General features: G+C 37.9%; 1 protein-coding gene, 1 long non-coding RNA gene and 1 pseudogene across 4 annotated transcripts in view; 2 read left to right on the top strand and 1 right to left on the bottom strand.

The window, feature by feature from the left end:
- TRIP11 (thyroid hormone receptor interactor 11) overlaps nucleotides 1-24717 on the top strand; it is a 74543-nt gene extending 49826 nt beyond the window's left edge. For all 3 annotated transcript variants that reach the window (XM_032287605.1, XM_032287604.1, XM_032287606.1), the window contains 5 exons: nucleotides 16065-16146; nucleotides 17253-17367; nucleotides 18088-18204; nucleotides 19667-19811; nucleotides 22613-24717. In XM_032287605.1, coding sequence (XP_032143496.1) covers nucleotides 16065-16146; nucleotides 17253-17367; nucleotides 18088-18204; nucleotides 19667-19811; nucleotides 22613-22833 — 680 coding nt within the window. In that variant the 3' untranslated portion in view covers nucleotides 22834-24717. The remainder of the gene's footprint in view (nucleotides 1-16064; nucleotides 16147-17252; nucleotides 17368-18087; nucleotides 18205-19666; nucleotides 19812-22612) is intronic.
- Nucleotides 423-23651, bottom strand: LOC116557868. Its single transcript, XR_004271736.1, has 4 exons — nucleotides 23577-23651; nucleotides 22442-22449; nucleotides 13233-13239; nucleotides 423-433 (listed from the first exon to the last, which is right to left on the bottom strand). It is a non-coding gene; the product is annotated as an uncharacterized LOC116557868 (long non-coding RNA).
- LOC116557865 lies at nucleotides 6255-9371 on the top strand (annotated as a pseudogene).
- Nucleotides 24718-25112: the final 395 nt, after the last annotated feature.

The following is a 25112-nucleotide window of genomic DNA, read 5'->3' on the forward strand; positions in this document are numbered from 1 at the left end:
ACTTTTTATGGATGTGATTTCTCCCTTATCAGTTCATGTGAATGCTGCCTAAAGCCATCCAATCTGTTAGGGCAGAATTCTCAAGTAAAGGAGTAACTTTCTATGGAATGAATGTCTAGGTATAACTAGATTTTTATGATTGTAGATGGTGTTTTACCACAGGTGCATCATGTGTTTTTTGACGTTTATGAGGTGTCTTGTATGCCCTGTCAATTCCCTAAGGTGTGTCATATGCTTAGGATTATTAATTGGTTCAATGATCAGGTGGCTTACAGGGCTTTGTTGAATCCAATAGCTGACAAAGATGGTATATCCTCATTTCACCTCTAAGTTAGAGGCAACCAGGAAGTCAAAACTATTCTAGGGCTGCATTTAGTAGGTAATGATTCAAGGTTATTGGAAAGGTGATAACAGAGCCTAGAATGCATCAACTCTAGATGTCTAGGTTAGGCACAATAGTAACAAGGCATGTAATTAAGAAATACATACCACCTAACATGAACTTAGAAATAAGCAAAAATAGAAGGAGATGGTACATCAGAGGAACTGTCAACAACAGAAGCAGTGACTTAGATACTAGGGAGGCAAGCAGACAGGAGCCACTGAAGCATGGACATCAAAGAACAAGCCAGAGTAAGTTGGCCTAAATCTAGCAGGAGACCAGAGAGGGGAGATTTTTAGGAATACAAAGAAGAAAAATAAGATAGATAGTAAGTAATTGTCCTCAAAATGATTTGATTCTGAGGAAAGTTACTGCCCAACCAAAAGTCTTCTACCTTGTAAGACTTGGCCAGCCTAGGATCTCTAGATCTAGTCGAGGGCCTGGAAATGGGCAACAAGGAAACAATTATATGTTGAGTGTCTGTTACAGACATTTGACATAACATTTATGTATTTAGTTTTCTCATCATTTACTTCTTATAAGTGTCTCTAAAATAGATGATATTACTTCCATTTTCTGGATTGATGAGGTGAGATTTGAACTCCAGTCTTTTTACCTATTACTGTAGTTCATGATCTTTCTATGTTATTGTAGTCCTATCAGGAAAGTGGTTATAGTCTTACTTGTATTTTGTTCCTTAATCTCCAATTTCCTCTGAAAATATGGTAGCATCTTCTGTATTGTGTCCTAAATGTTGAAATGGCTGCCTTTACCAAGAGGCAGTGTTTATTTAGAAAACAGTCTAGTTAGATTGAAGGCCAGTGCAACTACAGCATTAACTGGAAGTCGTAGGGCAACTGAGAAGAGGCACACTGGGAATTGGTATCTTAGGGTTGGGCTAAACTAATGGAGGTGAAACAGCAGTATTGTGAACCAACTCATTGGGTTGTGGCAACTCAGTGCTATATGTTATGCTAGTATAATATATAAGGCAGCATCCTCTTTTAGACACCTATCTGAGTCATTCCCAATACTTGATGCTAAATGTAAAATTCTATGATTTATTGTAGTGAATAAATATTATCAGAGTTCTTGAAGTACAGGTTGAGCATCCCTAATCCAAAGTCTGAAATGCTCCAAAGTCTTAAACCTTTTCGAATGCTGACATGATGCTCAAAGGAAATGGTTACTGGAGCATTTTGGGTTTTGGATTTTTGGATTAGGGATGCTCCGCTGGTAGTACTATAATATAGACATTCCGAAGTCTGAGAAATCCAAAATCGGAAACACTTCTGGTTCCAGGCATTTTGGATAAGGGATACTCAACCTGTATTTAGTACTTGTTGAGGCTCTCATTTAAGCTCCCACTAGTAGAATATTTTCAGATGTTCTTGATTATAGATGATAAGGCTTAGGTGGCCTAGGTTTCTTTTATGTAAAGAATATTAATCATTGTGAATGTATAGGAACTTTGGACTCATTTTGTGGAATCAGTATTAGTTACAGAGAAAGCTCTGATTATGCTTGTACAACTGGTATTTGAAAGGGCAGGCAAGAAGCCAGTGTTGCACAGACAGGACGAGGTGTAAAGAGACAGTTGGTTCTGTTATGTCTCTAAGTCATTCTTGCCATTTTCAGCTCTTCTTAATCTGTTTTCTCATATTACCTAAGTGCTTTAATATCACTTTTATGTCTCTAAATACAAATGCAACTTTGATTGTTTACTTGTTTCAAAAGAATCGCTGTATATTTTCTCTCCTAGATCATTAAGTACTTTAAATGTAGATTGATGTTGTAATACTGTACTTTATTTTTAACACAAAACTTGGCCAGACAGCAAAAATATTTGCCAGGAGAAACAATTTTGAAAAAGACAGATTGGCTTTTGTTGGAAGAAAGTACACGGAGACTTGAATTGTAAAGACAAAGTATTGTTTTACTTCTAAGCATCTGTAGACTAATGATTAGTTGATATACCGTTTCAACATTTAAACAATATTAGGAAACTCACTTTTAAAAGTATTTTATTCAAAATGGTTGATTATGTCATTGCTACCAGAGATGAGATGATTCGGTCTAGTCAAGCATATGAAAAAGAAAGCTGTTGCAAACAATGCCAATATTGAAAGAGTAGACTGTTGATACTTTCAGTCATTTCTTAGAGTATGTATATGCAACTGTGGTTATGAATTAAGAGTATTTTCAGGCCTTGTGTGAAAAGTATGAAGACACATGCTTATCAGACACTAAGTATTTAATGAGAACCAACTGCTTGGCTTCCTGTTAGGTGCTTGTATGAGATGCTAGATAGTATCCCTTTCCAAGGAGTTTAGCTAAGGAAATGACACATACTGTAGATACGCCATAGATTAGTAATTTAAGACAGTGGTGAACAACAGTGATCATAAGACAGTGCATATTTAGTTCCTCCAGAATTCCGTGAAGGGTCAGGCAGCATTCCATGGAGAAAAGGAACTTGAGTAAAGACTTAAACCAGTAGTAGGAACTGTTTAAATCTTTCTCCCTGTCTCCCTCCCCCTCTATCCCTCTTCCTGGGAAAGTAACAATGAAAATAAATCCTAAGATCCTAAGAGTACTGGAGTTTAATAGATAATGTTGGCTGGTAAAAGAATTATTGCTATCCTTCCTTTTAGAAATTATTCTTTCAGCATTTTACCTGAAAGTGTTCTTCAATACGGTTCCAAAGACTGACTTCGCATGCCATCCCATATCCAAACTCGGTATAGGGGCCTATGAAGCACATATGACAGTGTTTTCCATTAACTATTCGGAGCTGATGAGTTCAGAATTTCTATGGAATTATTACTGATGAGAAAATATACACCTGTGACTGAACCATTAATATGTGTTGTGTTGTGATATTTATGGTAAGATTTGACATTTTTCCTTTCCATGTCGTTCTCTACCATCATCCTTGCCATAAATTCCTGCTTAAATGAAAATGATTTGGTTGAGCGTGGTGGCTCACGCCTGTACTCCCAGCACTTTGGGAGGCTGAGGCGAGTGGATCACCTGAGGTCAGGAGTTCTAGACCAGCCTGGCCGACATGGTGAAACCCTGTCTCTACTAAAATTACAAAAATTAGCCAGATATGGTAGCTCATGCCTGTAATCCCAGCTACTCAGGAGGCTGAGCCACAAGAATCACCTGATCCCAGGAAGTGGAGGTTGCACTGAGTTGAGATCACACCACTGTGCTCCAGCGTGGGCAAGACAGTGAGACTTGATCTCAAAAAAAAAAGAAAGAAAGAAAATGATTGGATAAATTGAAATAGCACAAGATAGTTGTTGTTTTGATAACTGTGATTCAGAAGGGTGGTGAATTTTACAGTGTGGGAAGAAAAGTGAGTTTTCATAAGCAGTACAAAGATCTAAAGATCTTTTGTTGTGTCTGCTAGTTTATACCTGTATCTGCAAGGGTGACATGACATTTTTTTTGTTTTTTGTTTTTTTTGATATGGAGTTTTGCCCTTGTTTCCCAGGCTGGAGTGCAGTGGTGTGATCTCGGCTCACTGCAACCTCCACCTCCCGGTTCAAGAGATTTTCCTGCCTTAGGCCCCGAGTAGCTGGAATTACAGGCATCCACTACTATGCCCAGCTAATTTCTTTTTTTATTTTTAGCAGACGGGGTTTCACCGTGTTGGCCAGGCTGGTCTCAAACTCCTGACCCCAGGTGATCCACCCGCCCTGGCCTCCCAGAGTGCTGGGATTACAGGTGTGAGCCACCGTGCCTGGCCGATTTTTTTTTTAAAAAAAAAAGAAGATTTAATGACTGCTTTTAAAAGTCTGCTATGAGTTGAGAATGGAAAATTTCCTTAGACCATTTTTTAAAAAGAAAATCTAGAAGAATGTATAAAATAGTCCCAGTTAAACTTACTATAATATGAAGGATAAAATCATGTTTTGAAACTACAGATATAAATGAAGCTTAAAATGTTTTTCATGGAACTACCTTTACGGTGCTGGATGGTAAAGTTTTTATTTTAAATACGGACATTCCGTTTTTCCAGGACATGATTTATACAAGAAAACATATAATGTCCCGTTGAACAGAAGCCAAATACATTCCCAGACGTTTTGTTACCCAAACCTTTTGAGGGATTTCTTTATAGATGTTTTTGGCAGAACTGGTGATTTTAGAGGAAACATATAAGAAGTACCAGATGCAGTATTCTGAATTGCCATAAATGGTTAAAAAATTGTGATGATAAAAACATCTGGGTATACTAGACAATGCCAAAATATGAGTTAAGAAAAAAGTATATGTTAATTAGATAAACAATTAAACCTTTTTCAACTTAGTGATCATATTTTTAAATGTAAGTCTCCCTAATATTAATGTCTAAACTGAGTCTCATTTTAGAAATTATAGTTTAAAAAAAAATTCCTCTAAGTTTAAAGGGAAAGTACATCATGTAGCAATAAGAATGTTTTGAGTTAATGTGTTTTGTGTACTAGCCCTTATTTCTTTATGCATAGGTGAGTACATAATTCAGAACATAAAGTATTTGTTCTTTTTGTCCAGTGTTCTTTGCAGATATTCTCTTTTCCCAGAGAAAATCAATGAGTCATTGACTTATTTCTCAAGTATTCATTGTTTATTTGCTGTGTGCTAAGCACTGCAGTAGGCACTAAAGATCCAAAGACAGGAGACAAGGGTCCTGCCTGCAGGAGGTTTACTACAGTCAGGCAGGAAGGGAAGATGACACACATCAAATACATGCAACACATGTTTTAGAAAGGAAAGAGCTATCCTCTCTACTTGCTGTTAGTAGCATGGAAGGGCAGAAGAGGCTAATGAAGGGTTTACTTGAACTTACTTGAATAATTGATCAATTGAAGAGTGTTTCTTATGGAGGCAGTAGATTCTCTGCTCTACCCAGCTGCTGCCATGCAGGAATATAGGCCCAGTATTGCCATGTCTTCAGATCTTTCAAGAGATACTGGAAATCTCCTTTTTTTTTTTTTTGGTGAAATAGCCCATTGAAAAAAAAATTCATTTCAACTTGTGTATTCAGGGTACATGTACAGGTTTGTTACATGGGTATACTGCTTGCCACTGAAGTTTGGGGTGTAGAGGATCTTGTTACCCCGGTAGTGCGCATAGTACCCATTAGGTTGTTTTTCAGTTCTTGTTCCCCTTCCTCTCCTCCCCCTCTGGTAGCCTCCAGTGTCTACTGTTTCCATCTTTATGTCCATGTGTACCCAATGTTTGGCTCCCACCTGTAAGTAAGAAAGTGGGTAACACTTTTAAAATTAAATAGATACTCTGTCTCACATGCCAGAGGAGTAAAAATTAAATATATAATCACTCGTAATATTTACTGTTTCTAAAAAGATTAGTTCTGTTTCAGTATGGAGAAAATACAGTACAGATTATCCGAATTCATAATAAAGGGTTGAGGGAGGAGAATGGAGAGGAGAAATAAATTTGATTCAGTTACATTAAAAATACTTATATAAAATATGGCCAGGTGCAGTAGCTCACACCTGTAATCCCAGCACTTTGGGAGGCTGAGGCGGGTGAATCACCTGAGGTCAGGAGTTCAAGACCAGCCTGTCCAACATGGTGAAACCCGGTCTCTACTAAAAATACAAAAATTGGCCGGGTGTGGTGGCACACGTCTGTAATTCCAGCTACTTGGGAGGCTAAGGCAGAAGAATTACTTGAACGTGGGAGATGGAGGTTGCAGTGAGCCGAGGTCATGCCACTGCACTTCAGCCTGGGCAACACAGCGAGACTCCTTTTAAAAAAAAAAAAAAAAAAAAGGCCGCGCGGGAGCGGGGGGGTGGGTTGGGGGGGGGTGGGTCCGGTGGGGGAGGGAAAGGGGCCTGGGTCCGGGCTTTGGGAGTAATTTCGCCTCGGCCCGCGGGCCCCCTCCCTCTCTGCCACCTGCCTTCCTCCCCCACACCCCCACCCCCAATCCTGCTCTGTGCCTGCAGCTCCCGAAAAGCCCATGAAACAAGAGGAAATGGCTGCCTTGGACATTAACGGCGGCAACGGCCATGGCGAGTATCTGCAGCCGCAGCAACAGCATGGAAACGGTGCGGCGGTGGCGGCGGCAACCCGGGACACTCAGCCGTCACCCCTCACTCTGCTGGCTGCCACCTGCAGCAAGATAGGGCCGCCATCGCCTGGCGACGACGAGGAAGAGTCGGCCGCTGCCGGAGCGACAGGTGATTTGGCTTCTGCACAGTTAGGAGGAGCATCAAACCGATGGGAGGTTTTGTCAGCCACACCTACAACTATAAAAGATGAAGCTGGTAATCTAGTACAGACTCCAAGTGCCACTGCTTCAAGTGGGCAGAATTTGCAGAACCAACAAATATTTTCAGTTGCACCAGGATCAGATTCATCAAATGGTACCGTGTCCAATGTTCAATATCAAGTAATACCACAGATTCAGTCAACAGATGGTCAGCAGGTTCAAACTGGTTTCACAGGCTCTTCAGATAATGGGGGTATAAATCAAGAAAGCGTTCAAATTCTGATCATTCCCAGCTCTAATCAAACCTTACCTGCCTCTGGAACACCTCCTGCTAACATCCAGAATCTCATACCTCAGACTGGTCAAGTCCAGGTTCAGGGAGTTGCAATTGGTGGTTCATCTTTTCCTGGTCAAACCCAAGTAGTTGCTAATGTGCCTCTTGGTCTGCCAGGAAATATTACGTTTGTACCAATCAATAGTGTCGATCAAAATTATTTGGGACTCTCGGGCAGTTCTCATACAATGACTGCAGGCATTAATGCTGATGGACATTTAATAAACACAAGACAAGCTACGGATAGTTCAGAAAATTCAGAAAGGACTCTTGAGTGGGTTTCTCCTGATATTAATGAAAATAATACTGATACAGATTTATTTGTGCTAATATCCTCTTTATCACAGTTGTGTATGATAGACAGTACAGGTATGTTACAACAAAACACTAATAGCTTGACTACATCTAGTGGGCCAGTTCATTCTTCAGATCTTCAGGGAAATTATATCCAGTCGCCTGTTTCTGAAGAGACACAGGCACAGAATGTTCGGGTTTCTACAGCACAGCCTGTTGTACAACATCTACAACTTCAGGAGTCTCAGCAGCCAACCAGTCAAGCCCAAATTGTGCAAGGTATTACACCACAGACAATCCATGGTGTGCAAGCCAATGGTCAAAATATGTCACAACAAGCTTTGCAGAATCTTGGGTTGCAGCTGAATCCTGGAACCTTTTATTCAGGCACTGACAGTGACCCCTTCTGGTCAGATAACTTGGCAAACATTTCAAGTACAAGGGGGTCTAGAACTTGCAAAATTTGCAAATACAGCATACTGCTGCCTAACAAATAACTTTGATGCCTGTTCAAACATTCACACTTGGTCAAGTTGTGGCAGGTGGAGCCTAAGCACTGATCAGTAGCCAAATCTACAGACAGTTACAGTGAACTCTATAGATTCTACTGGTGTTACATCCAGGAGAGAATGCTGACAGTCCTGCAGATATTAGGATCAAGGAAGAAGAACCTGATCCTGAAGAGTGGCAGCTCAGTGGTAATTCTACCTTGAATACCAGTGACCTAATACACTTAAGAGTACAAGTGGTAGATGAAGAAGGGGACCAACAACATCAAGAAGGAAAAAGACTTCGGAGGGTAGCTTGCACTTGTCCCAACTGTAAAGAAGTTGATGGGAGAGCTACCAATCTTGGGAAAAACAAGCAACACATTTGTCATATACCAGGATGTGGTAAAGTCTACGGGAAGACCTCACATCTGAGAGCTCATCTGTGTTGGCATTCTGGAGAACGCCCTCTTGTTTGTAACTGGATGTATAGTGCTAAAAGATTTATTCGAAGTGGTGAATTACAGAGGCACAGAAGAACACATACAGGTGAGAAGAAATTTGTCCAGAATGTTCAAAATGCTTTATGAGAAGTAACCACCTTGCCAAACATATTAAAACACACCAGAATAAAAAAGGTATTCACTCTAGCAGTACAGTGCTGGCATCTGTGGAAGCTGTGTGAGATAATACTTTGGTTACTGCAGGAGGAACAACACTTATCCTTGCAGATATTCAACAAGGTTCTGTTTCAGGGATAGGAACTGTTAATACTTTGGCCACCAGCAATCAAGATAATCCTTACCAACACTGAAATACCTTTACAGCTTGTCACAGTTTCTGGAAATGACAGTGGCGTAAATATTACACAAATACTTATTCATTGTGGTTATTTTTATACAGTAGTAAGAAGAATATTGTTCCTTAGTTCTTAGATATCTTTTAATTGATGTGCAAACATTTTTGGATCGACAGTAACTTGGTTATACATGACACTGAAATGCCTTACTTTGTGTGATATTCCATAGTATATTAAAAATGGTAAAATTGCATGGCTCTTGTAGGTACTTTTGGAATCTAGAAGAAGTGAAATTTTACCAAGTTATATAAAGAGAAAATGGAATTTAACAGTGTGAATGGTAGTCTAACCAAATGCATCAATCCTGTGTGGTTTAGTGTAAAAATAAGAACATGTTGGTATTTATCTATTGTAAGATAAAAAAGCTGGTGGGTGAAAGAAATCATGGTATGATAAAAAAAAATTGTAATTTTCTCGATGACTGGAATTTTTATTATGCATAACTGACAAATCAAGTTTCCAAGCAAATGTTACATAGTGTAGGCTTTACTTAGCTTATCAATTTGGCATTTTGAAGCTAATTATTTTAATTAGGTTAACTATGTACACTATTTTAAGCATTACTCTTGTAAGATTTTGAAAACTACATTTTAACATGGAATCCTGTTGAAAAGCCAGGTTGAAGATTTAATTTGCCAAAATAATGCCTTGTTAATATTCTTTCAATAATGAAGTTGGGCAATATAACCAATGTTTAAAAAAGTTTAAAATGTATAGGTTGAGGCATTTGGGTGGTAAGAAAATGTTACAGTGAATTATCCCTTTTCTTAACTATTGGAGGACCAGAAAAAATAAGGTGTATTTCGTCTTAGCAGTGATTTTTTCTTGTTTCCAAAAACCATGTGTCTCCCAGGGCCTTAAAAGCCATCATGTAAATTACCAGTAAAGTAAAACATATGCACATGTAACAAAATCACTTCCATGGTGACGATATTCCAACCATATGGATATTAGTCGTAGAAAAACTAGAGGTTTTATGATTTTTTTAAAGTTTTGTTTTTCGTCTAGGTAGTCAGTCTGCACTTGAATAACCTTCATTTTCCTTTTTGCTTCTTCCCTTAAAATTTATGTGTATCCAGTACATTTAATTGAGAAACATATGTTTTTTATTATGCTGTATTTTCTTTTTATTTTTTAATTATTGTTTATATTTTCCATTTTAAAATGTACAAAATAAGTTACATTGCTGGTCTTGTAAAAAAAAAAATGTGTGTATACATACACACACACACACACACACATATATTTATATAAAATCAAGTGTACCTAGTAACTCCAATGAATAATCCAAATTTGGTCTACAGATAATCCAGCAGACCTCAACCAATCACAGATTCTGATCTAGTGGAATTCAGATTAATGAGGTTATTATACTATATTAATAAAATTGTTTTCCTGTGAGTTCATTGCTAAGAAATAGAAGTTTATTTTTAAGAGACAAGGTCTTATTATTTTGTAGAGACAGAGTCTCTCTATGTTGCACAGGCTGGTCTTGAACTCCTGGCCTCAAATGATCTTTCTGCCTTGGCTTCCCAGGCATGACCAACTAGGCCTGGCCTAGAATTTTAAAAGATACTTTTCACTCAACAATGAACAATTATAATAATGGGACAATAAAACATTTGCCATATACGCCATACCTTCAAATTCTGTTGTCATATAGTTGAAAATAATTGAGCTAAAAGACAAAGCAGGGCCAGGTGCAGTGGCTCATGCCTGTTATCCCAGCACTTCGGGAGGCCAAGGCAGATAGATAGTTGAGGTCAGGAGTTTGAGACCAGCTTGCCCAACAGGGTGAAACCCTGTCTCTACTAAAAATACAAAAAAATTAGTCAGATGTGGTGGTGCATGCCTATAATCCCACCTGCTCAGCAGGCTGAGGCATGAGAATCACTTGAACCTGGGAGGCAGAGGTTGCAACGAGCAGAGATTGTGCCACTGCACTCCAGCCTGGGTGATAGAGTGAGACTCTGTCTTAAAAAAAAAAAAAAAAGCAGATGCTTATAAAGCTTAATCTCAAATTGCAAATATACATGATATCTTTTAAAAACATATATTATTTGGGCTGGTATGGTGGCTCACACCTGTAATCCCAGCATGTCGGGAGGCCGAGGTGAGTGGATCACTTGAGGTCAGGAGTTCAAGTCCAGCCTGGCCAACATGGTGAAACCCAGTCTCTACTAAAAATACAAAAATCAGCCAGGCCTGGAGGCAGGTACCTGCAATCCCAGCTACTCAGGAGGCTGAGGCAGGAGAATTGCTTGAACCCGGGAGGCAGAGGTTTCATTGAGCTGGTGCACCACCATACTCCAGCCTGGGTGACAGAGTGAGACTCTGTCTCAAAAAAATGAAAATAAAAATTTTAAAAAAAGTATGTATACGTATATATAGAATTTGATGCTAAAAGTGATCTTGTGTAACTTGACATTCTGTAATAAAAAAAGATCTAATTTCTAGCTTTGATTATATTTAATTAAATGAAGAAGTTAAATTTCCTTATTAGGTTTAATATTATATCAGATTTAAATTTTTAAGGCATCTAGATGCAAATAAGATACCAGATGCAATTTGACACACACACACACACACACACACACACACATTTGTGAAATCATCTAACAGTTTTTTCTTCTCTTGACTCCTTGGCCTCAGTGATGACAAACATGCAAAATGTAGGGGGGAACCTCACAAAATATTAACATTAAACAGAGTAATATATGTGATACTGATTCAGGCTAGATTGAAATACGAACTTTTTAGTTATAAGAAATTAGATAAGTACTAATGCTTTATATGGCACTTAACTGTTTAGAAAAGTCACATTTGATCATTCAGTTGATTCTCTCAAATCCTTTGAGATAAGCATGTTCATTTTACAAAATAGGCAATAAAGTCTGGCCCTGGTGATAGGACCATGATTCATATCCACTTCTGACTCTCAAAGTCTGTTGTTGTTTTTTTTTTTTTCTCTCTCAGTCAGGTGACTGTTCCCCTAATCTGACTTGGATCTTGCCTACAGGAGCTTAGTCATGAAATATCCAAATGACTTTGTAAGCAGTGTGATTCACTTTAAGATGTAGTATGATTCATTTTAAGATGTTGCCTGAAGGGAGTATTATAGTGTACTGTCATTAATTACAAACAAAATGTAAAATTATGATGTGCCAATTTGCTGTAATCAATTTTTATTTCAAACCAAATGTTGAAGACCATGGCACCATCTTTGGTGTTCAAGAGAAGAGACTCTGCTATGGCAAGTTTTACTATGTCATAGAGTAACTCTTTCTCCAAACTAGACTAAATCCCAGTTGCTTTATTGCTGAGCTTTTCATGTGCCCCCCCACCTACTTTTTTTTTTCTTCCAAAAAATTATTTTGGCATGTGAGATTATTTCACAGAAATATTTTATTTGGCTTAAAACTCATTTCTGAATAACCATATTTTGCCTGCCCATATAAATACAGTTCTGATTTCAAATTGTGGTTTGAATTCGAGTTTAGTTTTTGTAGAGAAATATTCAGAATCTCTGATGGTAGGAAAATAAGGGTGCCTGGAGAAGAGGCATCGGTGGGGACCTTTGTAGTAGGTGTTTGACTTTCTTTTCCTTTCCAAACCCCTCATAGTTAATACCATCCTTCTAGCCTTGCCCCTTAAATTCTGAGTTTTTCCCCCTAGACTCAAACATCAGAATATATTTTAACTATTGCTTGAATTTGCAACAGCCCTTTGCATTCCACATCACATTAGCTCAGGGACAAACTGCATTCTCTGATAGTTTAGGAAATTTTAACCTTGCCATTTTCACCTTAAGGATGTTTTGACTCTACCTTTCTGAATACAGAGACTTTAATGAAAATTATGCCAATCTTAATGAGTTTTCATCAAGAAAGTATTTTTGATTTGGACTTTTATACAGTTTGATTTCTTGATCAGTTTTTCACAGAGCAAAGTTAAAATTTTCTACTTTATTTTACTAAAATGTTTAGCCAGCTCAACTCTGCTTTGTGAATTTTACTCTGAAGATGTCTGTCTGTCATTATTTCACTTTCTCTCTCTCTCTCTCTTTTTTTTTTTTTTTTTTTTGGAGACTGGACCTTGCACTGTTGCCCAGGCTGGAGTACAGTAGCACAACCTCAGCTCACTGTAATCTCTGCCTCCTAGGCTCAAGCAGTCCTCCTGCCTCAGCCTCCTAAGTAGCTGGAACTACAGGTTCATGCCACTACACCTGGCTAATTTTTGTATTTCTTGTAGAGACAGGGTTTCGCTTGTTGCCCAGGCTGGTCTCAAACTCCTGAGCTCAAGCAATACACCTACCTCAGCCTCCCAAAGTGCCGAGATTACAAGCGTGAGCAACCTCGCCCAGCTTCTTTTTTTAAATAAGAGACAATATAGTGTAATGTTATATCCTGGATATGTTCTAAAGCAGTACTGTCCAGTGGGAGTATACTGTGAGCCACGTATAATTTTAAATTTTTTAGTGGCCATGTTAAGACAGTAAAAAGCTATAGGTGAAATTAAGTTTCATAATATGTTTTATATAGGGACAGGCACAGTGGCTCACACTTGTAATCCCAACATTTTGGAAGACTATGGCAGAATTATTTAAACGCAGGAGTTTGAGACCAGCCTAGGCAACATTGTGAGACCCCATCTCTACAAAACATTAAAAATTAGCTGGCTGTGGTGGTGCACACTAGCAATCTCAGCTGTTTCCTGAGGCTGAGGCAGGAGGAGCCTAGGAGTTTGAGGCTGCAGTGAGTTTGAGCCTAGGAGTTTGAGGCTGCAGCGAGCTGTGATCATGCCACAACCTGGGCAGCAGAGAAAGACCCTGTCTCAAATACATGTACATACACACATATATTTTTATATAGCCCAGTATAACCAAATTATCATATAGACGTGTAATCAATGTACAGATTATTAATTTTAGAGGAAAGTAGGTAGGAGAAGGGAAATCTCAGAGAAAAAGGTGGGGGTTGGGGGCAGGGTAGCTAAGTTTGATCTCTATTTCTCTGCTTTCTTTTTTCTTTTCTTTTCTTTCTCTTCTTTCTCTTCCTTCTTTTCTTTCTTTCAAGGTGGAGTTTCACTCTTGTTGGCCCAGGCTGGAGTGCGATGGCATGATCTCGGTTCGACACAACCTCTACCTCCCAGGTTCAAGCGATTATTTTGCCTCAGGCTCCCATGTAGCTGTGATTACAGGCATGCGCCACCATGCCTGGCTAAGGGTGTATTTTTAGTAGAGATGGGGTTTCTCCATGTTGGTTAGGCTGGTCTTGAACTCCCAGCCTCAGGTGACCCACCCACCTCAGCCTTCCAAAGTGTTGGGATTACAGGCGTGAGCCACCACTCCCAGCTGTCCTCTGTCTTTTTGTAGCCTTGGGGAGGAATGGAGGAGGAAGGAGAAGATCATGCTCATCTTTACTCTGTCTCCTACTTTAGTTTGTGAGGGGAATGGTTAAGTCAAAACAGGGACAAGAGATTAACTTATTTGCTGAGTTCTATTTACATTGAGAATGTTGTTGTAGAAAAGGCCCAGAAAACACCATGTGCTAATAGTATACATGTGCACATTAGGAATCTAAAGTGTCTTTTACTGACTCAGACTTTAATAATAGTCCTGTCCATCCCCCCCTTCCCCCCCCCCCCTTCTTTCTCTCCCTCTCTCGTCCAAGTTTAAATTCCTTACTGGAAAGACAGAAAAGGAAAAGTGTAGTAGATTTTCCAAATACAAACCTTGCTTTTATAATATGGTTATGGCAACCATCTCTATTTTGGTAAAATTGGCCTATTACATGAATGACATTTTGCAAGTTAGATTTTTGCAATTTAGGAAAACCACAAGCCATCGTAAACAGTTAAACAAGATATTTTATATATGAATTTAGTACCATAAATCAGAATTTTGGGCATTGTACAGAGCAGAATGAAAACATAAAGCAAACAGACCTGGCCTAATCTCTAAGGCTTAGAGGAAAATTCTTTAAGAAAGTGAGTTGGAAACACACATGAAAGGTGAATAGGAATTAATAGGCAGTACTGATGGAAAAGAGCTTTCCAGGCAGGAAAAAAAAGACAAAACATTTGGAGAATTCTTACAGTGGGAATTTAGAGTCTAGAAATATACCATACATTTATGGTCAATTGATTTCCAACAAGGGTGCCAAAAGAATAGTTTCTTCACCATATAATCCTGGAACAATTGGATATCCATGTGCAAAAGAATGAAGTTGGACCCCTACCTCACACCATGCACAAAAATTAACTCAAATGGATAGTAGACCTAAATTTTAGAGTTAAAACCATAAAATACTTAAAACATAGGTGTTGGGTTAGGTATAGTATCTTAGATATGATACCAAAAGCACAAGCAACAAAAAAAAGTACATTGGGCTTCATAAAAATGGAAAACTTGTGTTTCAAAAGATACCATCAGGAAAGTGAGATGACAACTCACAGAATGGGAAAAAAAATGTAAGTCATATATCTGATAAAGGAAGTTGTATCCAGCTACTACTAGGAAAATGCAGCATAATCCAAAGAAAAAGTTTGTGGCAGAGACTAGTATTTGGATGTGAATGTTTCTAGATAGAGCTCTCCTCTTCATTTCTTTCAGAACAAAAACTTATAATCTAGCTTAAAATTAGTGAGCATCTCTTTCAGCTTGAACTGTTCATTTCTGGTGTAACAGGTATAAACTTCATGTTTAACTCAGAGTTCCTTAGTCCAGAAATCCTTGCCCTGTGGCATGTCTGAATTTATAAACAGGGTATCTCTTGTTGTAATTCTAGACTTTGCCTTTAATACTGCTTAAATCCCAACTATTCCACCAAGATTTTATGGGTTTTGCTTCCTTTTAAAAGAATAGTTTAAAAATAAAATAGTCCAAGCATCCTTCTAAGTCAGTCATAAGCTATAGTATCTTGATTTTGTATATTAGAGCTGATTGCCTAAATTATATTTTGCAATTTCCTTACCCCCAGAATAGTTTGCCCTATCAGCTACATCCTGAGCCATGGTCTTAGTTGTGTTAGATGCACTTCTTAGCTCACCAAAAACAGAGTCTGGCCAGGAAAATATTAAATTGTCCTTTCCACTTCCTCCCATTAGAGTGGCTCTGGAAATGTTTCATGCAAGGAGGCAGTGATGAAAATCTCTTCTTTGCTATTAAGTTTTTAAAGAGGATAAAAACCTTTCTTAGTTTTTCAGTGTTCTAGTACAGAGTTGATTACTTTCTTAGGAGTAAACCATGTGAATTAATGCACTCTGGCTTCTAGAGGGTTTCTGTATGAGAGCCTGGTTCTCTGGACCAAAGAAGAGATGGAAGTAATTGAATTCACAATTGAATGAAGTAATTGGGAATACAATTAGAATAAGTGCATATATTCAGTTTATAATAAAGATCTCATGAATGTCATTATATAGTCATCCAGACTATTTAATCAGTTAATGGCTATCTTTATTCACATATTTTAAAACAGATGAGCTCCGACAAGAAATGCTGGATGATGTACAAAAGAAATTGATGAACTTAGCAAACAGCTCAGAAGGAAAAGTGGACAAGTATGCCTTTTCCTTTTAATGTTTGTGTGGTTTGTGGAAATTATGGTTAAAAAAAAAAAACTTCTACATGTAAATGTTTATATGTGATTAAATTTTTCAAAAGCCTTTTTCTTACTCTAGTGAAGAAAGATGCAGCTTTAATGAGGAGTCAACAGAATCACTGACCTTCTTTTATTTTTTAGTGTAGATTTTTTTCAACTCATTCTTTTTCTTAAAACAATGTGGAAGAGCATGGGCAGGCATGGTGTCTCATGCCTGTAATCCCAACACTTTGGGAGGCCGAGGCAGGTGGATCACCAGAGGTTGGGAGTTGGAGACCAGCCTGACCAGCATGGAGAAACCTTGTCTCTACTAAAAATACAAAATTAGCCAGGCATGGTGGCGCATGCCTGTAAGTTCCAGCTACTCAGGAGGCTGAGGCAGGAGAATTGCTGGAACCCAGGAGGCAGAGGTTGTGGTGAGCTGAGACCACACCGTTGCACTCCAGCCTGGGCAACAAGAGCGAAACTCCATCTCAAAAAAAAAAGGAAGAGTTAAAAAATATCACCTCAGCAAGAAGTATTTAGAAAATAAAAAATTGAATTTTACTATTCTTTTTTGCTTCTTTTACTGTGCTTAAGTGAACATAATCTTGCTCAAATGTATAATCCCTGAAACCTAGGTATACATGCAACAATAGCTCATTTAATATTTTTAAAATGTATATATTGTAAATTTTTAATAAATTTGGTTGGGGAAATAAAAGCATAACATTAAACACAATAGCCGTCACCATATAAGCTTCTGCTCAGGTGAACATGAGCCCAGTCAGGCACTTGGAATTAGTAAGGCGGTACCGCCTCAGTCAGTTACTGGGTTGAAGAAAGTGGGAGGCTAGTAATTGATGTTTTAAAAGGTACACATTTTGGGATGTTTGAAATATTTTTTATTTTGTTTTGTTCGAAATATTAATTAGACTGTCAAGGTTTTTTAAGACACTTTAAAATATTTTGTTCGGCCTTTTTATAAGGAAATATGTAATTGTTTAATTAAATACGTCTATGTTTAGTGTTTGGGTGCACTTAATGTTGAGTTTGCCTGAGCTGTTTCTGCCTTTCTTTTCATAGAGTCCTAATGAGAAACCTCTTCATTGGTCATTTCCACACACCAAAAAATCAGCGTCATGAAGTGTTACGGTTGATGGGGAGCATCCTGGGTGTCAGGAGGGAGGAGATGGAGCAGGTGACTGAACAATGAAAGCCATCTGAACATATTCATAACCCAGATAGTGGCTTTGTAAACAAGTACTTCCTTTTACTATATATAGCTTTTACTGAGTAATTTTCTCAGTGTGGAAATGGAATTACTTCTTACAACATTGAGGAGGTAGATTTGTTCAATATGTATGATTTTAGTTTAAATGTTGTGTTTTTGTGTTTGTTTTTTTTGAGACAGAGTTGTCCAGGCTGGAGTGTAATGGTGTGATCTTGGCTCACGGCACCCTCTGCCTCCTGGGTTCAAGTGATTCTCCTGCCTCAGCCTCCCAGTAGCTGCGATTACAGGCATAAGCCACCACAGCTGGCTAATTTTTTGTATTTTTTGTAGAGACGAGGTTTTTCCGCCTTGGCCAGGCTGGTCTCAAACACCTGACCTCATGATCCGCCCGTCTTGTCCTCCCAAAGTGCTGGGATTACAGGCGTGAGCCACTGCGCCCAGCCTAAATGTTTTATAACTTACAAAGCACTTCTCATGTCCAGATGCCGAAATGTTGAAATATCACCAAACTTTCATTTGAGATTGTGCTTGGGGTGGCATTTTGTTGTATCTGTAGCCTCTATCAGTAGGAAACATTTACTAGGATTTGAACTTGAAAAGCATGCTACAATTATCAGAAATCATATGAAAGTGGTCCTTTTTTTTCTTGTACTGATAATATGTGTCTGTTTTAAAATGATCTTTCAGTTGTTTCATGACGATCAGGGCGGTGTTACCAGGTGGATGACTGGGTGGTTTGGAGGAGGATCAAAAAGTGTTCCCACCACACCTTTGAGACCAAATCAGCAATCTGTGTTTAATAGTGTAAGAACCGATTTTATTCTTGCTTAAAGTGAACAGTGAAATGACTGTATATTGCATTCATTTGCAAAGAATCAGATTTCTTTTAAAAATTATTTTATACAACGCTTTTATTTTGAAGTTGCAGAAACTGAGTTCCAGAGAGGTGATTAAGCTTAAGGATAACAAGCCAGTTTTCATAATTTTATTGCATATAGGCTTTATTTTAACTCCATATGGTGCTTTTATTTTTCAAAATATTAATTTTTTCTTTGTACTTGATCATGCTGCCATAGGCAGTCTTGCTACTAAATTATAGTAGCAAGATAGAGGATTTATTTTATTCGTGTATGTATGTTCCAAATTGTTGAGCCAGTGAATACTTACTGAGTGCCTGCTGTGAGCTAGCCTCTTCCAAGCACTGAGGATGCAGCTGCAAACTGGATGGACAAGGTGCCTGCCCTCATAAAACTTAGATTCTCAAAGGAGGAGGCAGTTAATGAACATGAAAACACTGTGCCTGCTATGTTGTAGGCTCTAGATGAATATTAATTGAATTGAGTAGTATTATGAGTTAGAATGTGGAGTTTCCTTCTCATAGTTTTTTAATGAAGAGGATGCTGAGGATAGATGACTTACCCAGAGCTGGTTAAAGAGGAAACCCTGTTTTACTTGGCTGGCATAAAATTTAATTTAAAGGAAAGGTCTACACTACATTATTTTAATCTGATAATGTTATTGGTGATCTTTTGCTATATTCATTGGTTGGATCTGACTTTAGAAAATCATGTCTAATATGTGTTTTCCTTTCGTATAATTTTTTTTTTTTTTTTTTTTGAGACAGAGTTTAGCTATTCCTGCCCAGGCTGGAGTGCAGTGGTGCAACCTCTGCTCATTGCAACCTCTGCCTCCTGGGTTGAAGAGATTCTCCTACTTCAGCCTCCAAGTAGCTGGGACTACAGCCATGTGCCACCACACCCGGCTAATTTTTTTGTATTTTTAGTAGAGACGGGATTTCTCCATGTTGGTAGGGCTGGTCTCGAACTCCCAACCTCAGGTGATCCTCCCACCTCAGCCTCCCAAAGTGCTGGAATTACAGGCGTGAGCCACCATGCCCAGCCTCTTGTATAATTTTTTGTTTATGTCAATAGTTATTAAAATGATCAGATTCATTAAATGCTATTCATTGATGGCAAGAAAAATAAGTATCATCAGTTGGCTAATTAATTCTGACCATGAGATGTTAAAAGTGAGTGTTATCATCAATGACTATTGATTAAATTGTTAGATTTTTGTAATAACGATCATCTATCTAAAGTGCTGGTGTTTTCAATTGTTTGTAAAACTGATTTGTAAAAAAAAAAAAAAAGATTCAAATGCCATGATTAGTTTTTAATATTTAATTAGAAAAGCTGGTACATTTTCTTAGTTGTAGTGAATATAACTTAATTGTCTAGCCTAATAAAACCAAAATATTTTTTCTTAGTCTTTTTCAGAACTTTTTGTTAAATTTTTGGAAACAGAATCTCATCCGTCCATTCCACCACCAAAGCTTTCTGTTCATGGTATGAAACCTCTGGATTCACCAGGAAGGAGAAAACTAGATGCAAATACACCAGAAAGTTTTAAAGGTAAAACTAGAGATTTATTTTTTTTCTATATTTTAAAAATTGAATGTTTAATATGATTATGTTTCACAGTGATACTAACTAAATTTTTAGCGTTTTTGAAAATGTGCAATGAAGATTTCCGGAATTATAATCAGGCATCAGGCTTTTGCGTCATATATTCTTGTAGCAATTGGATATTTAATTGGTTTAGATTAATTTAAATGGTAAGAAATATCTTCCCTTTGTATATCAGAATTATTTTTCTCTGTCTGCCTAACCAGCTTTGAATTCTTCCTCTGGAAGTGGTGGAGAACTGGTTAAATCTTTCTTGGCCACCTGCTTTCCTTCCTCACTAATGGTGCTTCTTGCTAATCCGAGTTGGATGTATAGTTTATCGTTCGAAAAGGGTTTTTCTCCTTTGAAAATTTAAGTGCTGCAGTCAGTAACCGAACATTGGCATGTTAATATATATAAGCGCAGTTTAATAAGCTGACTGGACTCTTAAGAATGTGGAAAGCACTCTTTTATGTTGAAAGAGCTGCCTAGAAGCGGATGATTGGTGGTTGCTAACGTGTATACATATTTTTCTGTCCCACTAGATTGTAAGGGTTTTATTTATGTTCATATCATGTATAATACCAGCATGCAGGAAAATTTACCACATTGAAATTGAATTATAAGCTGTTGGACTGTAAACAAATTCTTTATTGGAAGAGCTCTTTTCTGAAACCTTCATATTTTAATATAGACTAACATATTTACTAATTGGACTGTAATATGTTATATGTTATATACTCATATCACATCAGATGCTTAAATTTGGATAAAGAATTTATATTCTGACATTTTTAAAACTTCTACTGTTTAGACAAATATTTCTATTTTTCTGGACTTATATAGGAAGGGAAAGTAGTAAAACTTATCGGCCATTTAGATAATAGTTTTGCCTGCTAAATGTAGTGAAAAGTCATAGTTTTATCTAAGAGGTGTAGACTATACTAAAAACAGTTTTTCTTGTTACACTAGGTTGTAGCATCTCGAAACAGATTCCCAAATTCATTATGGCAGGCTCTTTCCCTCCCTGTCTTCCCTTCCCCTTCTTTTCCCACCCTTCCTTTCCCTTTTCTTCCCTTCTCCTTCTCTCTTCTCTCTTCCTCTTCCTCCGTTCCACTTCTTTTCTCTTTTTTTTTCCTGCTTCCTACCTTTCCCCTTCCTTTTATCAAGTTCAGTGCCCAGCTTGATTTGTATTGACGGGAGACGAAAGCTGGTGACGGTCTGGGTTGATAGAGGCTTTGCATGAATTAAGCAAGCTTAGTCCTTAATCCTGAATTTGGAAATGTGTAACACTAGGTAACACCAGGAGCTTGCCCAGAGTTTGGAAAGTTGTCATTCACAGGAAAGTACAGCTTGAGACCTCTAAGAGTGCCCAGTGATAAGCAGATTTGATGAATTTGTCTTAGGACTTTCTTTGCTTCTGGTCTCTCTTATTTGAGTTTCTCACTGCTGAAGTGGGCACCTTCAAAGGATTGCTTGTCCCTTACCAATGAAGTTGTCAGTGGTCTTGGGCACTAAAGCAGAGTCTGTTCACTAAGACATTAGGAATTTAACTATTCCAACATAAAGGAATTGTATTAGCCCAACTTCATAGAAGAATCATCAAGATTGTTTTCAAACCTTTGACTCCTCAAAAGATGATCAGGTAAGGTATGTATATGTTTTTTTTTTTTTGTAAATTAATATTAATTCACCTGTTATGATTGTAATATGGGTTTGTTTTTCTTAACAATTACAATTATTTAGGGAAAACATAACTCCTCGAGTCCTTCATTATTCAGGTGGGTAAGTAGAGAGTTTGCCTTGCAACATAGATGACACCATTTAAAAAGCTGTTATGATGGTAAATGAAGTTCTTCAGTTATATATCTGGTATTGAAGTATAAAGCAAGAGTTGTAGTGTGTTTAATAAAGTATTAGATAAGCATACAAATACTCTTCTCTCTCCTTTTCTTTCCCTATTAATTATTCCTCACCTCTTTCACCTCCAGTGTGTTTCATAGTCCCTGCTTATGGGATCTAGAACCGAGCAGTGTATGAGTTACATTTGTTCAGGGGCCAAATCTGGCAACTTAAAACACATGTATAGCATTGTTTTTATTAGAAAATGTTTTGAATTACCAAGAGTGAACATTAGTCGGATTTTAGGCATACAAATTAGTATTTGTGTTTAGGAATTGCGGCCTATTTGTGCTTTCATTTTGAATAAAGAACAGTCCAAAAAGATGTGCTGAATACCAGTGTTATTACCGTCAAGGTAGAATTTTTAAGTTGATAGTAGTGGGAAATTGATTTTTTTATATATATTTGTTAATCAATTATTTTACAATGTTACACGGATAACTTCCTTTTCTTTTTTTTTTTTTTTTTTTTTTGAGATGGAGTCTTGCTCTGTTGCCCATGCTGGAGTGCAGTGGTGTGGTCTCCACTTACCATAACATCTGCCTCCTGGGTTCAAGCCATTCTCCAGCCTCAGCCTCCTGAGTACCTGCGATTACATGTGTGCACCACCATGCCCGGTTAATTTTTTGAATTTTTAGTAGAGACGGGGTTTCACTGTGTTAGCCAGGCTGGTCTTGAACTCCTAACCTCGTGACCTGCCTGCCTTGGCCTCGCAAAGTGCTGGGATTACAGGGGATTACAGGTGTGAACCACTGCTCCCAGCCACACAGATAACTTTTTTTATGCTATTACTTATATTCAGAGAGTTATTTCATTTTGACTTCTTTGTAAAGGATAGGCGACTAAATCCACATTTTATTCTTTAGATACAGCAGAATCCAGATCTGGTAGAAGAACAGATGTAAATCCGTTTTTGGCTCCTCGCTCAGCAGCTGTGCCTCTTATTAACCCAGCTGGACATGGACCTGGTGGACCCGGGCATCTTCTTCTGAAACCCATCTCAGATGTCTTGCCCACATTTACACCTTTGCCAGTGTTACCTGACAACAGCGCTGGGGTTGTGCTGAAAGACCTTTTAAAGCAATAGATAATTCTCAAGCCAGAGACAATCTAGCACTTTAAAGGAACCATGAACACTATACGTATGTACTTTATCACAAAGTGGCCTTTGGGAAAAAGTCATGTATTTGTTTGCAGTTGTGCTTTCTCTGAATTTAATAAAAATATTCCTAATGCTTTTAGAAACTACAGGTGTCAGGAGCAAATGTTTGCTATGTAATCTGCTTTATTCCTTCTGATTTGACTTTATTTAAGCTAGGAACATTTGATTTGTCTTTTATCTTAATTTACAAAAATATAGACAGACAAACATGCTAGTAGCTAGAGATTATGGTTTATCAAGAGAGTGTTTTTTGTTTGTTCATTTGCTTGTTTTAATGAAGAATAAAAAAATACTAGCAGTGGCTTCTCTGCTTAGTGCAGAAAGTTGATCTGAAGCATATATTGATCATCTTTAGAGGACTTTGTGGAGACAGGCCAACAAGATTGTCCCTGGAAGGGCATAGGTGCCCTGACATGAAGTATGTGTTTGGTCCTGTGCAATGTCATCATGTGTGTAGATGCTTTTTTTGTTTGTTTAAAATAGAGATGGGGTCTCACTATGCTGCCAGGCTGGTCTTGAACTCCTGTGCTCAAGTGATCCTCCCACCTCAGCCTCCCAAAGTGCTGGGATTACAGGCATGAGCCACTCCACCTGGCCCTCTGTGTAGATTCATGTGACTACCACCAGTCAGGATACAGCACCTCCATCACAAGCATCCCCCGTGTCACCCTCTCATAATCAGAGCCACCTCTCTCCCTGGCCCTCTCCCTAATCCCTGACAACCACTAACTGTTCTCCATCTCAGCAACTTTGTTATTTCAAAAATGTTCTATAAATGGAATCAATATGTAACCTCTTGAGACTGACTTTTTTTCACTCAGCCTAAAAGATCCATCCAGGTTTTTGAATGTGTCACTAGTTTGTTCCGTTTTATTGTTGAGTATATAGTGCAGATATATCACTTAGTTTTAACAGCTAAGATATCTATTTAAAGATATCATCTTAAATGTTTCTTTACACAAATTCGTACAACTTTCATGTAAGCATTAAACTATACAGCTGCATCTACGTAAGTATAATTAGCAATATCACTGAACATGCGTGCCACTTCCTGCCTCTCTCTGTGGTGTTGACATATGAGGCACAGCAGTCCGAGAGTCAGCTGTTCCCATCACGGGTTCACAGAGGCAGTGAAATCCCTTTAATAACACCAGTACCTAGATGTTCAAAACTTAAGAGAGTATTTCTTTTAATTTTTTTATAAACCCATCATAAAAAAAAATCCCAACTTGAAACTTAACTATATCTGGATGTTCATATTTTTATTAGTTGTTGAAGTTGTACATTTAAAAAGACATTTCTTGCCAATTTTATAAATTTCTATATGCTTTTAAAATATAAACATTTGTATAACAAGGAAAGATAAAACAAATTCAAATATGTAAATAGGCCTGGCTGAGGCTAGAACTAAACTGGGTTGTTTGCAAGTTTTGCTGTGATTAACTGTATTTCTAATGTATTTGGAAGACTGGAAGTCTTAATTATATGTTGATAGGTGAAACTTGTTTTTCTGAAAAATGAAGTAACTGAGAATGCTGCTTCAGAATGTCTCCCATCTCCTTAGATAACTGGTTTATATTGCCATTCTTTATTTAGTGTACTTTAAAGGCAGTTGTCATACAGGTTCAGTATTAGAACTGTCCAACTGCATCCTCTTGGTTTTGCCCATTATTATTTCTCTATGAGTTACTCCTTGGTTTTCATATGCTCCTGACAAAGACACTTTCACTGACTATCCTACAGTATGTGCTGCCTGCCATTGAAGTTTCAGTTCAGTGTGGAGCAAATGAAATAACTAGTTTCTAAGTTTAAAAAAGACACATGGTACTTTATTTTTAAGAAATAGAATATGTAAAAAGTTTTCTCTTTTAATTTGAAAAAGAGATGCATGGTTGGTATTTAAGTAGTATGTCATCATATTTGAAATGCCTTTTCTGACATTATTGAGTATTTCCTCCTCTGACCAAAACAGCCTGTTCCCCTCTCATCCCATAGTTTAATATAAGTTTAAAAGCTGTTGGGGGTGGATTGCATAGCTAAACATCCCAGAGCATGATATTAAATGGCTGCTATTTAAATAAGTATGTGACCTTGTCCTAAAGCTATAGTACCAGCCGGGCACGGTGGCTCATGCCTGTAATCCCAGAAGTTTAGGAGGCCGAGGCGGGTGGATCACCTGAGGTCAGGAGTTTGAGACCAGCCTG

The sequence above is a fragment of the Sapajus apella genome, unplaced genomic scaffold, assembly GCF_009761245.1.
Source record: "Sapajus apella isolate SASKATOON/1434 unplaced genomic scaffold, GSC_monkey_1.0 scaffold20, whole genome shotgun sequence".
NCBI classification, from domain to species: domain Eukaryota; kingdom Metazoa; phylum Chordata; class Mammalia; order Primates; family Cebidae; genus Sapajus; species Sapajus apella.